Source organism: Camponotus vicinus, unplaced genomic scaffold (assembly GCF_025532165.1).
Source record: "Camponotus vicinus isolate PSW18456_S1 unplaced genomic scaffold, iyCamVici1.0 SCAF_5, whole genome shotgun sequence".
In the NCBI taxonomy this organism is placed as follows: Eukaryota; Metazoa; Arthropoda; class Insecta; order Hymenoptera; family Formicidae; genus Camponotus; species Camponotus vicinus.
In genome coordinates this window covers 18,989,202-19,006,386 of record NW_028141977.1, presented here as the reverse complement: position 1 = coordinate 19,006,386, position 17,185 = coordinate 18,989,202, and the positions used below count along the sequence as shown (strand labels likewise).

The 17,185-nt window shown below is 33.1% G+C and overlaps 4 protein-coding genes across 24 annotated transcripts in view; 3 read left to right on the top strand and 1 right to left on the bottom strand.

Annotated features, from left to right (window-relative positions):
* Positions 1-418: 418 nt before the first annotated feature.
* Positions 419-5,102, top strand: LOC145972181 (glucose dehydrogenase [FAD, quinone]-like). 3 transcript variants are annotated; one of them, XM_083100559.1, is made up of 6 exons: positions 419-631; positions 2,445-2,655; positions 2,741-2,981; positions 3,066-3,236; positions 3,363-4,018; positions 4,164-5,102. In XM_083100559.1, exons 3-6 carry the CDS (start codon positions 2,786-2,788, stop codon positions 5,010-5,012), a joined length of 1,872 nt encoding a protein of 623 aa, XP_082956685.1. In that variant the 5' UTR covers positions 419-631; positions 2,445-2,655; positions 2,741-2,785; the 3' UTR covers positions 5,013-5,102. The 3 variants fall into 3 exon arrangements, with proteins under 3 accessions (XP_082956685.1, XP_082956686.1, XP_082956687.1); XM_083100560.1 differs by lacking the exon at positions 2,445-2,655; XM_083100561.1 differs by lacking the exon at positions 419-631 and having other exon boundaries at positions 2,440-2,655.
* A 677-nt stretch (positions 5,103-5,779) lies between these two features.
* LOC145972182 (uncharacterized) lies at positions 5,780-7,261 on the top strand. 2 transcript variants are annotated; one of them, XM_083100562.1, is made up of 2 exons: positions 5,780-6,540; positions 6,901-7,261. In XM_083100562.1, the coding sequence occupies exons 1-2, from the start codon at positions 5,949-5,951 to the stop codon at positions 7,182-7,184; spliced, it is 876 nt and encodes a 291-aa protein (XP_082956688.1). In that variant the 5' UTR covers positions 5,780-5,948; the 3' UTR covers positions 7,185-7,261. The 2 variants fall into 2 exon arrangements, with proteins under 2 accessions (XP_082956688.1, XP_082956689.1); XM_083100563.1 differs by having other exon boundaries at positions 5,783-6,540; positions 6,918-7,097.
* A 192-nt stretch (positions 7,262-7,453) lies between these two features.
* Syx8 (syntaxin 8) lies at positions 7,454-9,072 on the top strand. The gene is made up of 5 exons (XM_083100564.1): positions 7,454-7,863; positions 8,050-8,244; positions 8,353-8,612; positions 8,710-8,802; positions 8,892-9,072. Exons 1-5 carry the CDS (start codon positions 7,829-7,831, stop codon positions 9,050-9,052), a joined length of 744 nt encoding a protein of 247 aa, XP_082956690.1. The 5' UTR covers positions 7,454-7,828; the 3' UTR covers positions 9,053-9,072.
* Positions 9,073-9,556: 484 nt separating this feature from the next.
* The window catches only part of Mtd (TLD domain-containing protein mustard), a 132,119-nt gene continuing 124,490 nt past the window's right edge, over positions 9,557-17,185 (bottom strand). For all 18 annotated transcript variants that reach the window (XM_083100553.1, XM_083100549.1, XM_083100550.1 and 15 more), the window contains 2 exons: positions 16,403-16,572; positions 9,557-16,312 (listed from right to left, as the gene is read on the bottom strand). In XM_083100553.1, the coding sequence (XP_082956679.1) occupies positions 16,177-16,312; positions 16,403-16,572 (306 nt within the window). In that variant the 3' untranslated portion in view covers positions 9,557-16,176. The remainder of the gene's footprint in view (positions 16,313-16,402; positions 16,573-17,185) is intronic.

The window sequence follows — 17,185 nt, the reverse complement described above, 5'->3', positions numbered from 1 at the left end:
TTCGAATTATTTTATTTCTATTAAGCTCTCGCATTCCAATATCTCCCACGTGTTATTATCCAACTGAAACCGCGGTTTTCTAAGAAGGTGGGTAGGGAACAGCAATGGGGAAACGGGACCAAGCAGGCAATCAGAAGGAAGATCGGTTCACCGATATACACCGGACAAAGAGAAAAATCGAAAGAGAAAGAGAGAGGTGAGTCGATGACCGTTATACGTCACATCTATGGAAGAGTCTGGAAACCTGTCTGTGTATACAGCCGATATACCATTGCAATGAAGTACAGGCGAGTCAAGGCTGAAGCAAAGTCATGGTCAGTGTTACTCTATTCTTCAAGTTATGTGATTCAGACAATTTGTCTTTATCGATCACATTTATAAACATTTTCGTCGATCGATCGATATCATCTCGTGAAGACATCTCGTAATTTAAATTGATGTAATTATGCATTGGAAGAATCATTTTCCTTTCCGAATAATCACATTTTTGCTCGTCAAAATTTTTTATTGACTATATTGTTGATGGTGTAATAATGTCTACGTTGGTATCGTTAGATCCATTTCCAGTGCCTTAAAATATAAAGAGAGCAGATTAATCTTGACACAGTTTGAATGAGGACAGGAAAAAGAGGTAAGCAAAAATCTAATTATGGTAAATACGATGTACGTATACTTGTTGTGTGTATATGTGTGATCTGTTTAACGTAAGCATTTTACATTGCATTTCAGACATGATTCTTTTAAATGCATATAATGACATCATTTATATTAAAGTTATAACATATTTTTTTATAATCTCTTCGCCATGTTTTAATTTCTACAATTTAATTAATTAAAATGTAAGTTATGACTTTCAATAATAAAATTAACAATTATCGTTTTTATTTTGTCATAAATTTCATATTAATAAACATTTTCGTACTTTAAACTTATGTTGAAACTATTTTTCCCTTCCAAAAAAATTGATTATTGAAAAAAAAGTTAAAAATGTAAGTTTTATTTATACAATTTTGGAAATACATGTATGTCAATTATAATTTATTTCATATATTTATAATCATACACGTAACACACTCGTGTAAATATATACACACACACACACATATGTATATGTATAATTAAAGATAAAAAAATTTCACATTAAGAGATAAAAATGTGAAATGTTGCTTGTAGAGGAACAAACAGGTTTCTAATACAAACTAAATGATTTTAGAAGAAGAACTAACTGGTTTACTTGCTTCCTGAAAAACGGTTATTTTACTAGTTACTATTTATATAATTAATTCCATTTATAAAATTAAAAATATATGATAATTTTATATACGTATAATCAGTTATAATAATGATTGTAATTCCAAAATATAGATTTATAAAATTGGGATAATTTATAGAATTTCCACTATCATATATTTCGCATTTTATAAACGGAATTAATTATATTATTATTATATAGCAATTATATAGTAAAACAATCGTTTTTCAGGAAGCAAGTAAATTGCAGTTTTTCTTTTCAAATCGTTTAGTTGTATTAGAAACCTCCCAAGTAGCAAGATGACGTCTAAAGACGTACTTAATGACGTACTATGACGTCCTTAAAACCATATTAAGATGTCATTCTGCCACCTGGGCTGTTTAATCCTTTACAAGCAACATTTCACATTTTTGTCTCTTAAGGTAAAATTTTTTCATCTTTAATTATATCTTAATGATGTCTTTCTGATTTAAATAAACTCTATATTTAGAATCACTATTGCAATAATTTACTGTGAGAATTAACGTATGTTCTTATATCATCTTCCCGAAACACAGATTAATTTTCCAAAATAAACATGCATTACTTATAAACTAAAAAAAATAATATAAAGTCTAAATTCAACAAATGTGAAACATTGTGGTCAATATAATTAAAAAACAATTAAATTATTAAACTAATTACCAAACAATTAAATTATTAAACAAATGTTATCGATTATTATTTGTCAAATAAAAATAAAATTTTTCTATAGAATGAAAACCTAATGAGATTGTTTAAAACACTGTCAAAGAATCCACGAAATGTTTATAAAATACTAATCCAATTGCATTTCACTTGTTTTAAATGCCATTTAAATTAGAAAGAGTTTAGATAAATAAGAATAATTACTTAATCCATGTGAATTGTTAGAGATAAAATGTATATCAATCGTCGAATTCAAATGTATTATAAAATTACTGAATATATTTTTGATCAGAGGCAAAATTCTATGTATAATTTTAAATGATAAAGCAGTGATTTTTTTTAAACTAAATTTTAACTATAATAGTTAAAAAACACGAGGGTTTGAGGCATGTTCTAATATGCACCTCTCTTTGAAATGTAAATAAAAAAGAGAAATTTTTTGTATAAATACAATTTTTAAACATTCTCATGTGTACGTTAAAGTTAGTTTAAAATTATTTAACAGTTGAAAGTTCCACGAGTAATTGATATTCACTTCGCATCGAGATCGTTCAGTCTGAGCCAGGTGGGTTGGCTCTTCGGCAATTTCTAATATGTGTGGTTGCGCACCTATCAGTTTCATTTCAACAGTACAGTGAGTCGGTCTATATTATGATCTGCCTGTTATGATATGAAAAAGACACGACAATAGTGTTGATGGGAATACATGTGAAGAGGTGCTAAAGTTATCTGGAACAAATTTATCCCGATTTTAATGATGTAAAATATTTACTTATGTGTGTTTATAATTTTAAATTCCAGCTCACTAGTCCAGTGCACTAGTAAGAAACGTTACAGTAAAATAGAATGGGTGTCGAAAGCATTTTAGCAGGAAGTTTGGCTTCAGCCACCAACGGGCTGTCATGGTTCTTTCCAATTCTTGCTGCAGTACTTGTATACTTCCAATACGAAGCTTTAAACGATGAAGCGCCACTAATCGATATGCCATCGGAGGTGCTATTGCCTTCGTATCATTTTATAGTAGTAGGCGGTGGTAGCGCAGGTGCATTCATCAGAAATTTTCATCATTAACACATAATTCCTAACATATAATCACACGTAAATATCTTCTTTTTCATGGTATCAGGAGCTGTAGTTGCGAGCCGTCTATCCGAGATCGAAGATTGGAATGTATTATTACTGGAAGCGGGTGGTGACGAAACGGAGATCTCAGATGTGCCTTTACTTGCCGCTTATCTTCAGCTTAGTCAATTGGATTGGCAGTACAAGACGGAACCACAGGGTGATGCCTGTTTAGGTAATTTCCGTAATTTTTTCATTAATTTTTTCTCTTCTTTTTTCAGTAATTTTTTCTCTCTTTCTTTATTAAAATTCATTTCTTTTTCTTCTTCTTTTTCATTTGTATATTATTAAATACTTTTAGCGATGGAGAATAACCGTTGCAATTGGCCACGTGGCAAGGTGATAGGTGGCTCATCAGTGCTGAACTATATGCTCTATATTCGTGGCAATATGCGTGATTACGACATATGGAAGCAGCAAGGTTGCACCGGCTGGGGTTCACCCGACGTCTTATACTACTTTAAAAAGAGTGAGGACAACAAAAATCCTTACTTGATTCGCACTCCGTATCACGCCAGCGACGGATACTTGACAGTGCAAGAGGCTCCGTGGCACACACCTCTGGCGACAGCCTTTGTTCAGGCTGGTCAAGAGATGGGCTATGAAAATCGTGATATTAACGGCAAGTATCAGACCGGCTTCATGATCGCTCAGGGTACCATCAGACGTGGCAGTCGATGTTCAAGTGCGAAAGCTTTTCTCAGGCCGGTCAGAATGAGAAAGAATTTGCACGTGGCAATGCATGCACAAGTGACTAAAGTGCTGGTGCACCCCGAATCAAAGCGTACTTATGGAATAGAATTCATGAGAAACGGCAAGATGTTTCGTATACGTGCTAGCAAAGAGGTAATCTTATCTGCAGGCGCGATAAATTCACCACAAATTTTGATGTTATCCGGAATCGGGCCAAAGGAACATTTACAGGAGCTTGGAATTCCCGTGCTTCAAGATAGCAGGGTTAGTGCAAGAATTTTAATATTTTTTTTTAGATTATTTTCTATTTTTAAAATATTCATTATAATTTTACACTATATTAAAAATCCTCCTCCAAATTTTTCCAACAATTTCTATTCTATTTATTGCAAATTTCTTGCTCTTCTAGGTCGGCTATAATCTCCAAGATCATGTTGGAGTAGGTGGACTCGCATTCTTGATCAACCAGAAAATATCTATAGTGCAGAATCGATTGCAAAATATACAAACAGCGATGCAATATGCTATCCTAGGTGACGGGCCCCTGACGATATTAGGCGGTGTGGAAGGTGTTGCTTTCGTAAACACCAAATACATGAATGCCTCGTTAGATTTTCCCGATATTGAACTGCATTTCGTCTCTGGCTCGACTAACTCGGACAGCGGCGTGCAAATAAGAAAGGTGCATGGTTTAACGAAGAAGTTTTACGATGCAGTTTTTGGGCCGATCAATGACAAGGATACTTGGAGCGTGATTCCTATGTTGCTGCGTCCAAAGAGTCGTGGGATGATCAAACTACGCAGCACGAATCCGTTTGATCATCCCCTCATCTATCCGAACTATTTTAAAGAGCCGGAAGACATGGCCACATTGATCGAAGGAGTAAAGATCAGCGTGGCTCTGAGCAGAACCAGTGCCTTCAAACGATTCGGAAGCGAATTAAACTCGCGACAGTTTCCAGGATGTAAACACATTCCCATGTTCACCGATCAGTATTGGGAATGTATGATCAGATTTTACAGCGTAACTATTTATCACCCTGTTGGCACTTGCAAAATGGGACCTTATACGGATCCCGAGGCCGTTGTCGATCCACAGCTCAGGGTCTACGGTGTGGCTGGGCTTCGCGTAATCGATGCCTCGATCATGCCGAATCTTGTGAGCGGAAACACAAACGCACCGGTAATCATGATTGGCGAAAAAGGCGCTGACATGATTAAGGAATATTGGTTGAAAAAGAAGATGTTTAATAAATGATAAAATATCTTGAGATTATTTATTGAATGCGTGCGCTTGTATTAAGTCATCAATAAACGAATATATTAAAGAAATTATAAATTAATTAGATATTTTATAATAAAACGATCAATAAACAACAACAAAGAATAGCTTAGAGTTGCTTAGATATTTAAATTATGAGATATTTAAATTATAAAATATTTAGATTTTTTTGCAATATTCACTCTCAGATTATTGTAAAATTTGTGTAAAAAAGAAAGTTGTGTAAAATGTACTAGATATATAAAATGTTATTAAAAAAAAAGAAGAGAGCGAATGAATGAATAAATGAATATCTAATACAGCGTTGTAATACAATGTTAATTGCATAAAACGTTAATTGCATTACATTCCATGACGTATATAGATAAATGTAAATATGTTATTTTAAATACAAGCATTAATTATACGTTTTTATTATTTATGAAAATATAAATATATTATACGTTTCTATTATTTACGAAAAAATAAATCTTATAATTAATATTAGTAAATGCTCGGCTATTTGATTGACTCGGCTACAAGTTTTTGTATTTTAATCTTAAGTCTATTTTATGTAACTTAAAATATACGAGAATACTTACTTTCGAATTATACATCGCATTAAATATACTGTAAATTAAATATGTGAAATTAGAATATTAAATTGAACTTTTTTATATATTTCTATTTTTTCAATGTCTTCAAAACTATTAATATAGAAACAATAGAGATTACTAATCGCTAATCGATGACATGCCTCGCCTCGCCAGCAAATAACATCGCATCTCGCTTAGTGTCAAAATGTGAATGATCTTCACACTGAAGATCGTTCGACCGCATTTTGTGAAAGGACTAAATTTTCAAGAGAGAAAATATAACATCTAATATAAAAATAACATTCAAGATGTAATTGTGTATCATCGAAACTCCGAAATGGCCAAAGATAGTATCGACGATATCCTGGTGCGTCTCGACGAGATCGAAAAGCTACAAGCGGAACTTCGGCATTTGGTACCACGAGTCACGAGTAACTCATCCAGACATGTCAGACACCAGGATTTATCCCGCGATACGTCCGCATCGATACGCTTTCCATCCCTCTTCACGTTCCCTGTAATTTCGAATCTTACGTCGTCCTCCAGAAACCAACACAAGTCGGCCGCGCAATTGAACTTCAATGACAAATTGTCGAGCGGTAATCAATCCTCGACAGTGAATCTGAAAAACGCGCGGGTATCTGATCAACGCGAATCATCCGCAAGAGGAACAAATATCTTTAAGAATCTATTAAAAAGCACCGATAAAAATGTTGCGAGATTGCGTGCGGGAAACTCTATGGCCTCGACTTCCGTAGCAAATTCGCAAACGTCGACGACGCCGACGAAAGGCACGAATCGCGTGGCCAGGGATTCGCAAGAAGCAATTGGAAAAAAATTAAGGAACAGGGCATCGAAGATCGTAGCTAGAGATAAAACGCAGCGTATAAATGGCGAGAGGTCGAGCATGCGGCTATCTGAAAATGAAAGTACTATGAATTCAGTAAATGGTGTAGAATCTATTTATTTTGATTAATTCATTAAATTATTAATTTTTATTATTTATGTAATTGTTCATATATATGTTATTCATATTAATATAATATTAAATAATTTATTTTATTTTATTGTAATTAATAATATAATTATTTTTAATATAATTAATTGATAAAATATAATATAATTTTATATATATATACACACACAAATAATATAAAATGTGTATATACATAATATAATGATACAATATAATAAATAAATATATCACAATATAATGAAAGAAAAATATAAAAATTTAAATTTCATTGATTTTTGAAGCGCAATTTTTCTTAGTTTCTTTCAATTCACAGTACGCTCATCTGTGCAGACACCCGCCATTCAAATTCACGTGGCAGAAACAGCGAAACCGCGAGACGTACAATTATGCCTAAGAAGAAGACGGAGTAGCGATAAAAAAGAAATATTAATGGGGACGTTTATCAAGCGAATTATGAAGAAGTTTAATTACTGCTTTGTGAACGATGACAGAGTGACCGTTCCGTACCATTATCCGGGGAATGGAAAACCCAGAAGAGTACAAGAAACAAAATCATTATTCGTAGCGAAAAGTTCCATCGATATTAAAAAGCAATAGTTATTTAAAAAAATAATTAAATATATGAAATACAACATATGTTTGCAAGTAAATAAATAATAGAGTAATTTTAAATTTTTTAACAATTAATCATAATGTAAAAATATTAATATTCTAATTTAAATACTTCTTATTAAATTTGATTGATCATTTTCTGTCATATCATAATTATTATATCATATGTTATGGAATTACCTATCTTCAACACGTAATTTGATAACATCTTTGTTAATAGTATATCGTCTATGCCTAAACCTGGTTGAACGCATCGTATCTAGATATGTATATCGTCTATGCCTAACAATAAGATTGAACGTATCATATCTACGTTTTGATGCATACATCGTGATTGTTGGCGTTTATCATGGGAAAGATAGTGTTTGACAGTGTGTAATTTTGAGGTTATTTAAAACTCAAAACCATCTATGTTGTTATTTATAAAATCGTGCTGTATTATATTGTGTCATATAACGTAAAAGTTATTACTATTTCTTTTAATGAACAGTATAATTATCCGAAAATAATGTACTTGTGATGCATTCATCGATTATCAAGAAGATGATGTTTTCTTTAGCGAACAATGTCTTTTAGAATAAATTTCTTATATTTTGTGTAATGCTATAACTGCATTTACGTTAACGAAAATGGCACTTGTCAATATCGAAGGAATTGACCCTTGGTAATTTATAAATTACGTATAATTATCCTTATACATTATTATATATATTTAGCTAATCTATTACATTTTTTTGCAAAAGTTTTAAATGACAATATTATCTCTATATATATTTTGTGTAATTAATTATTATAATTTTATTCTACATTTAAAAATTTGATTAAATTTACTGTCAATGTGTCAAATTAGGCTTACTGAATATGACGCATGTGAAAAGTTGTTCCGTGAGATTATGGAACAGCTTACTCTGCGTGAAGGAGAACCAAGGATATCAAAGCTCTATGCCAGCTTGTCTGCTAATATAAGACTGCGTATGAAACAATATACGCGGGAAGTTCAGCAATTAAAAAGCAAAGTGGAAGAAGCTTCCAAATTGAGAACAATGTATCCTTTTATTTGTATATGTAATATATGTGTATTAATTTTTTCACACTAGACTGTTTTGAAATAATTTTGAATTAATAAACTCCTTAAAATGCAATTATACGATAGAACACTTGAGGAGGCTGAACGTAGGACAAGACAAGTGGAACAATTACAAAGTAAAAACATTCAATTACAAAAATTGTATGAACCGCATACAAATGATTATATATCGTCGCGTGCTAGTTTATTAAGAGCAGGTTCGTCAGCTTTTGCCGATGGTGGCACAACTTCATGGGCTGTTGACGATGATGATGATGATGACAAACCATTAAATGTACAGGTATCTGTTTGTGACATTATGAATCATCAAGAGCAAATATTGAAAGGTAATAATAATTCTTAAACAAAATATATAATATTTCTTAAAACAAAAATTAGTCACTATATACTTTTCCATAACTTACATTGTTCAATTTCTTATAGAACAAGACAAGGGCTTAGAAGAGTTATGTAAAGTAATTGCTCGTCAAAAGGAGATTGGACAAACTATTAGCAATGAAGTGGATCATCAACATGGTAAGTAGTAGTAAATCTTGTATCGAGATAATATGTTTTTTCATATAAAAATAAATCTTTTTTAAACTTATGTTCATTGTAATATATAGAAATAATTGATGATCTGGCGGATCATATGGACAGGACTGACGAGTCTTTGATCAACAAAACCCAGCAGGTCCGTAATATTCATTCCAAAGATCGTACATGTGGTTATTGGATTGTGATAATTTTACTTTTTATCGCTATTGTTGTTGTTGCTTTAATATAATAAATTAGATATTCAGTGGATTATTTTGTCTATATTTAAAATGTACGAATTAGAAGCTTGAATATTTATAAATAAAATAATATCAATTTTAAAATAATCTCACAATTGTTCAATCGGATATTTAATATCGTATACAAAATTTTTAACATACGCTTTTAATGTTACAAATAATAAAATATGAAAGCAAAATGTTAATGAAATATTTATATTTTTATCGTTTATTAATATTAGAACCTTTTGATCGTTTATTAATATTTTTATCGTTTATTAATATTAGAACCTTTTGATTTTATAAATATATTATTTGGTATGTTCATTTTTTATATATTATATGTCGATAATATTTTAATTCTGTAAAATATTACCTAATTATAAAATTTTCAATTAACATTAAAAAATATTAATCACATAGAATTTTATAAGAATGTAGAGATATAATAAGAGACTAAGGAAGAAACACCTGTCAGATGTTGGAAATAGGAAATAAAAAGACAGTCTCAGAAATGTGGTATTACATATTTTGCATTTTTGTTTTTTATATCATAAATATCTATCCTGAATCTCTGGTTCTCTCTCTCTCTATGCGAACTTTCTCGGCGCTAGGGATATAAAGGAAAATTCTCTATTACTTCTCTGCTTATATAATCCGCGTTTAAATTAAATATATTAAAGAACTGCTTTTCGCGTGCCAGATACCCGCTTTCTCGGTTTCATCAACATCTGCAATAGATAGTATTTCAACGCTTGTTTCGATATAATATGCCATTGGTACTCGAAAGAAATATCGCTAAAACTCTTTCTTTTCTTTCTCAATCCAACGCAAAACAAAAATTGAATTACTATTGTAAACGCAGTGTCCAGCAGTTACCTATGTTATTACGAGACATGATATTTAATTGAATTATATATATATACACATTGGCGTAAAATTGTTCTCCTTTTCAGCGGATATATCACATTGTTTTGGATTTTACAAAACCGTCCAATTTTTCCCTCTTGTCTCGCAAAATTGATTTTTAATAGTTCTACTAATCGCGCCGAGCATATGTCGCTCTCTCTTTCATAACATACAGTGAGATCTCGTTACAACGCACCGCGTCGAAAATCTCTGAGCTGATATTGTTGTACTGGAAATTTCCTTACATCGAAATGCTCATGCATATTTTGGAACATTGCCATCGAGTTCAATAAAACTCTGCTCTGTCTATATTTCTGGTTTACAACAAAATTGCGCCGCGCTAGCTAGCTTGTCACTAGAACTTGGGATTTCAACACAGAAACCGCTACGAACGTTACATCAATTATGCAAATTTTTGTTACCGTGAACCAAACAGTTTCCTGATCGTATATAAGAACTGTTCTACGAATATCTGTCTACATTAACAGCCGATTAAACATTTATGCAACAGGGGATCGTTTCGCTATAAACATTAGTTAAAGTTAACTGACGTTTAAGCCGACTTGCTCTACCCCCTTTCGAAGACGGAGAGCAAGTGAAGGAAAAAAGAAGAGATAAATCACGTAGCTAAATCTCAGTTAACTTCAATTAATTTTTACGATAGCTGTTCACACACAGTGCAAAGCAAACGCAATAGAATTTTCCCCAAAGCATCGGTTGAAAACATTCAGAATTTCTCAACAAGAAACACGAGATTTTCCTTTACAAGTTGCTGTGTATAATTATACTGTAAATAGATGCACACACCGATAACGTAGCGTACACAGCGTTAATTATGTGGTTCCGTAGCGAGACCAAAGTGGCTTGTGCGCTGACAACTGCGTTAAGACCAATCATTGGCTTGTGTCTCATCTCAAACAAACTCTCTCAATTTTCTCTCTCACGCTCTTTCTCTCTCTCTCTCTCTGTAATTGATAATATATATATGTATATATATATTAGAATATTTTTTTGTAATGTGTCAAATGGGTCCCATAGCCGCTAATCACTTCACGTTTACGCCACTGGCCCTTGTTAGATGCGTCAACTCGTGTTCTCAATGACGTGCTCATTTCAACGAGGACGACAACTTTATGTAGCTAAAAACATTGAAGAACATCGAACTACTTATGCGTGTTCAAGTCTCCCTGCAGTCAGTCTGAATCTAATTGACAATGTGTATACCGAGGGTGTGTGTCTCCTTGTTGTGCTGCTTGCTTGAATTTGTCCCTCCTTTCTTTTTTCTATCTTTCATATCCTTTTCTCTTTTATTCAGTTTACTAAATTGCTACTATCGACTACATGTGTGTGTAAGTAGATATTATGCCGATACCAAGCGTACGATTTTTAGCGTGAAGAAACCCGCTAGTCTCATCTATGGTTCTTATATGTATACTCTAAATAAACTCTACATGTGATTCGTGTAGTTTTATAGAGTATAAATATATTCGGGGGGGGGGGGGGGGGGGGGGGTATAAATATGTTCCATCATTATCACAAAAACCGATCGATACTCACATACCGTCTTTTTCTTATATTTTTTATATTTAGTATTTAAACATAGATTTTCATTTTATTTTAAATGCAGAGGATATATATATATAATAGAAAAAAATACAATTAAAAAAGAACAGATCGAACAATAATTTTTTTAATAAGAAAACAAAAAAAGAATAAATTTTTGTATAACTTTAGATTAAATCGCATTTAAAAGTAATTAAAAGAATAGAATATCTTATATAGTATTTATTTATATCTGATACTTTTAATATCGAATATTTCCATAATTAAATTTCCATTAAATCTTTGTATGCAAAAAATGATTTCTAATTCAAACACATTACTACATCAGATTATATAAAAAACAAGATGGTGAGTGAAATGGAACACCCTATCCTTGTATATCAGGCTACAGTTTATCATTCTGCAGTTTGGACACAGAAGCATGAATGTATTCGCTTAGAATGCATGATAATTTTGTTCTTCTTTTTACTTTCAAGTAAATAAAATGATATTGCGTATATATTTCATCTCTAAAATATTTATAATAATAATTCATTAAAACGCATTTTTTTAAAAGAAGTGCATAATGCGCCGTGACATTTCTCTCAAGTTCGTCACACTATTCAATTTCAATGAAATAGTGTCATTAATTTTTTCCTTTCAGAAGATATAATCCGCAGTAAAATTGTATAATCATTTTTTTAATGATTTCTCGTAAGAAATCTAGTCTTAGAAATGTAAAATATATATACAATGTGAAAAATGCCAAAATCTCTCGTTACAATTAGCACTTTTTAAAATCCCGTTTTGGTACATTCAGTGGCGGATCAAAATATGAAAATGAGTGCCAGGTGATTAAAAAATCTCAATGTTTCTCTTTTAAAACAAATTTCATTCATGTAATTATCAAATCATATATTATTAAAAAAAAGATAATATTAAAATTTTTTCATTTAAAACTAAATTAGCAACACACGTATTAATTTACTATTTTTTTTAAATTTGTGAAATTGAATTATCACAAGCATAAATTTAATAATTGTACACTTGCGAAATTTTCTTATAGACAATTACCACATCAAATAAATATTCCGCCACTGAGTACACTTTAATTTACTTCTAGAGAAGCAATATCGCTTGTTTCTTTAGATAAGTCTGTATTTGTCGCGTGTATTTTTAAATTACACAAGAGACGCTTCGTGGAAGAAGAAAAGTATCGCACCCTAGAATGATAGCGAAAAGTGTCACTCACATTAATACATGGCAATGTACGATATCGACGCGTGTTTGCAATAATGGCACACGATTAAACACTAACAGTTATTAATTAACAGATCCAATATCTGTGAGTGTAAGATAAAACTTATAAATATTTTCATCGCTCTTTTGAAAGATCTCGTGCATACATTGTTACAAATTTGTATTTATGTTACAACTCGACGATTGCGAATACAATAAACGAAACATAAAAGACGCGTGCAAAACAAAAATAAATAATCAACAGAAAGTTTATTTCCCCTAGATATACTTAGTTTTATTTTTTTTTACAATGCATTAACATCTTGATTTTTTACATTAAGGCGAGGGTCACGTGAGTACTCTTTTTTTTCCTCAAGCATTTCATTTGGCTTATCATTATCGTTATCTGCCGTCGCAGATGCACATACTTCGCTTCTTTTTCGCTTTCGCGTATATAATAACTACTTACTCTTTTCACACTCTTTCAAATCCCCGGTGAAAAAAAAAATTGCTCTGTAGATTTCTCGAACAATGTTCCCGCTGTCGCACGCGCGCTTTGCAATCAAGGAAGCGGAAGAGGAAGGACCTCTATCTCGAGGGATATGTGTGTATGTGTACGTGTGGCACGTGCGCGCGTGCATGCGATGTCGCACGTGCAACTGTGTGGTACCGTCGAAGCGATCAACATATCATCTTTTTACGAAAGCGCAATTCTTTTTTTCCTTTTTTTTACTTAATATCACAATGTTACGCCTAAACTCTAATTTATGCTCTAAGCAACGCTAATCGTATGTAACGTGTTATCGTGTTGCACGTTAAAAAGTACGGTTAAAATTCAAAATTATCCCCCTAATAAGCCATAAGAATATTTTGTTTGTGCTTCGTCGAACTCACGAGAATTGAGACTGTTGTAATCTCGATAAATCGAAAGATTTCGTTAGATCTCGCGCATGCAAAATGATTTGTTTATTGTGGACTCTCTCTCACGATTTGATTGGCATATATAGTTTACTTTTTTAACGTCTATGTCGTGTCTATTTCGCATTAATACAGAAAATAAGATTCGTCAGAATCGTATCGGTCTCAATCCTAGATAGAATTATTCTTCAAATATTCCATTCAACGATCCAATCGATAGTTTTCATTGCATGTTTGCCGCTTCTTTTCTTTTAATTCATCTTATAATCAGTGCGCGAATACTTGGATCGTTCTTCTTTTGGGATATTTTAGATCAGCTGCTCAGTCTTTCGAACTCAGTTCTTTGATGACGTTACATCAGGAGAAAAGGTATGTATGTGTATATGTGTGTGTGTGTATTTGTGAGAGAGAGAAATAGATAAAGATAGATCAAAAGTTTTGTATTTTATTGTGCTCACATGTGTTGTTCAGTATAATAAGCACTCTTGGTCGTCGTTAAGCGCCCCTGTCATACGGCAATCAATCAACAGAGGAACGCCCTTGTTAAGATTAAGAACATCCGAAATCCGAAGTTTATAGAAATGATACAACGCGTGGCCGCGAAGTACAAATTTTATCTAGAGTAATTATAGGAGGGGGAGAGAGAGATATGGCGGTATTATTATTAAGTCTACGTGGTATAAAACGTGTCGTGATTCATTCAAAGTCGCGATGTGGATCACGACGTGGCACGCGCCAAGTGGGCCTTCTCAAATGATTGCAATTCAGCACAATAACTTGTGACTTAACGTTCTAGGAGAGTTCGTCCGATCTCGCGCGTGTACAAAATTTTGTTCCTTTTCTTTTTGCAAATCGACGAGGCGCGCTAAATAATGACGAGCGAGTTCACACGTTCGATTATCTCGAAAAACACTCGCGCTTCCTCGCGATATTAGCGCGATAGAGATTATAAGCTCGGACAGTGTACGATTGTGTGTGTGTATACGGTCGTACAAAGTCAGTCTAAATTTAAACGAATGCGACGATTTCTCATCCGTTCGGGATATGCTATCTCTACGACGATCGATCTTTTTTTTTTTACATCAGGGAATTCGTACGCTGGTAGTAAGATGGACTCACGCTTGAAAGTATTCGCTTCAGTAATCGCGTGGTACGTTTAACGGAGGGAGACAAAGAGAGCGAAGCAGGCACAGGCATGTGTGTTCGTTGTAGTCACTCGTGACTCCAAAGCACATTTACTAATTACTGACGACAAGATTCACGAATACGCTTCGACTCGATTCAACTCGCACATCATTGACTTCTCGTCCGCCGGTTCCTTCTAGTCCTTCTCTCATTATAAGATTAGCACGAGGTATCTCTTTCTCTGACTAAGACTATTTTATATTCTCAGATCATCCGGTTGCGTGAGAGCAACGCTTCCCGTAATCTGTGTATCAATCCCCATATGTATGCATGTAATATGTATATATGCGTGTTGTGTACATTCTTCGTGTTAATAAACATCTGCTTTATACATGACGAGCTACACAGTGTTCGGCAAAGAGTTCTCTCTACTATTGTATCGTCGAAATCAATCATAGCAATACAATCATAGTGTATATATATGTATGTATATATATATGTATATATATATAGATATATATATTTATATTTACATTTACTATCTACATTATCTACACATCAACAAACTGTTAGTTTTAGCATTTTCATCGTGTGTTGAATTGTAAATTAGATTTTCTTTCAAACACTCTATATCTCTCGCCTCGCGCATCCATATCGTTGTCAAGCATTCACACTTTCATTCTTTCATCATTATTATTATTATTATAATCTGCATTATTATCATCATTATCATTTTAATTATCATCATCATCATCATCATCATCATTATTTTTATATTAGTGTTAGAGGTGTCATAAATTCACGACTAGTTCGAAGTAACGATTATCGTATAAAGTAATCATAATTCTTCGACTCTCGGCCCACTTACAAAATCAAATTAACGAGCAAAGATCATTCGATAGAATATAAAAAAATAGAATAAATACGCAAATTTAAAAAAGACAGAGGAGTGAGGGACAATTAACGATAATCAGTAGCTACGTGATACCTATATAAATCTGCGTGTAAATGGCACGCGCTACGATTGCATAATTTCAGATGACAACCTCTTTCTTTTTACCGTCCGCATCCCTTTTGAGGCTGCTTCTCGTCAATTTCACCATCTTCAGGCAATGTCATCGTTGTCCCTTCGTGTCGACACTGACGATTCATTCTTTTCTTCTACGAGAATCATCCTGTCCAACATTGAATGAGGATTCCCCAAATGACGATCGAGATAATCGATATCGTGACAACGATACGATTTAACTTATCTGACAATCTCTTAGAATCATTAGTCTTCCTCTAATCTCTCCTAGACAAAGGGAGGGGGAGTGAAACCTTCGTGAGGCTCACGAGTTCAGGTTAAATTAGGCTGCGGTGAGGGCGAAGGAGCGACAGGTTGGGGGAATGAGGCCATGTCCTATATGAATGCCCAACATTCCAATGTCTTGACGACAAAGTCTTCGCGCGGTGCCAATGGATCGTTGCCGTACGTACTGCAGGACTGCGTTCTGCCTTGGTACAGGTCACCATCTAACCAGAGTCCGAATTTGCCACTAAAAAAAAAACCATAAAATGTACCAACTCTCAATCAACAAAAGAAGAGAAAAAAAAATGAGAAGAAGTGAAAGATGAAAAATACTTACTCTCCAGCACCGATTGCTAAGCTTTCGTTGTTGCCTTTGATGAAGTATAGATTATCACCGGTCCAGTTGAAACATTGGAACCTTGGCGTAAACCTGAAGAGCAGGGACTCGCCGGTACCATAAAAGTGATCGCTCACATGTAAAGCGCACGAGGTTAATGCACCGAATACCTGTAACAAAACAAAGTGACATATGATGTAAAATCGAAGAGAAAAATACTACATTGCGTTTGTTCGATTTAAAGAACTCGAACAAAGACCTGACTGAACCAGTGGAAAATCAATTTGAACGGATATAAAACATTCATAAAGCGAATAAACGCGCAAGCATATAATTTTGTGTGTGAATGTTTCGTTAAATGTTTCAGGTTAATTATGATGACTGCAAAGCTTTCTATCTAATTAAGCGATTGATCTCAACTTTCACTAAACCTTGTGAATGCGTCGAGATTCTTTCTATATACAATATATATCTATATATAATTGATTTTTATTATGTTTTTGATAGAAATACAAGAAATTATTTCCGTTAAATAATTACAATTTATAAAAAATATGAATATTGCAAATTTTTAATATGATATATAGAGAGAATATTATGCATACACGTTTTAACGCCATTATATAACGTAAAATATAATGTACAAATAAGTGCTCGCAGAGTCGCAAGCGTATATATTACTCTTGTATCGAGACTAATTTTAAAAAACTGCTCTCTCGATCAAATTAAAAAATCAATAGGCCTCCACTTCTCTCATTTCTATAATTTAAATTAACAAATAAG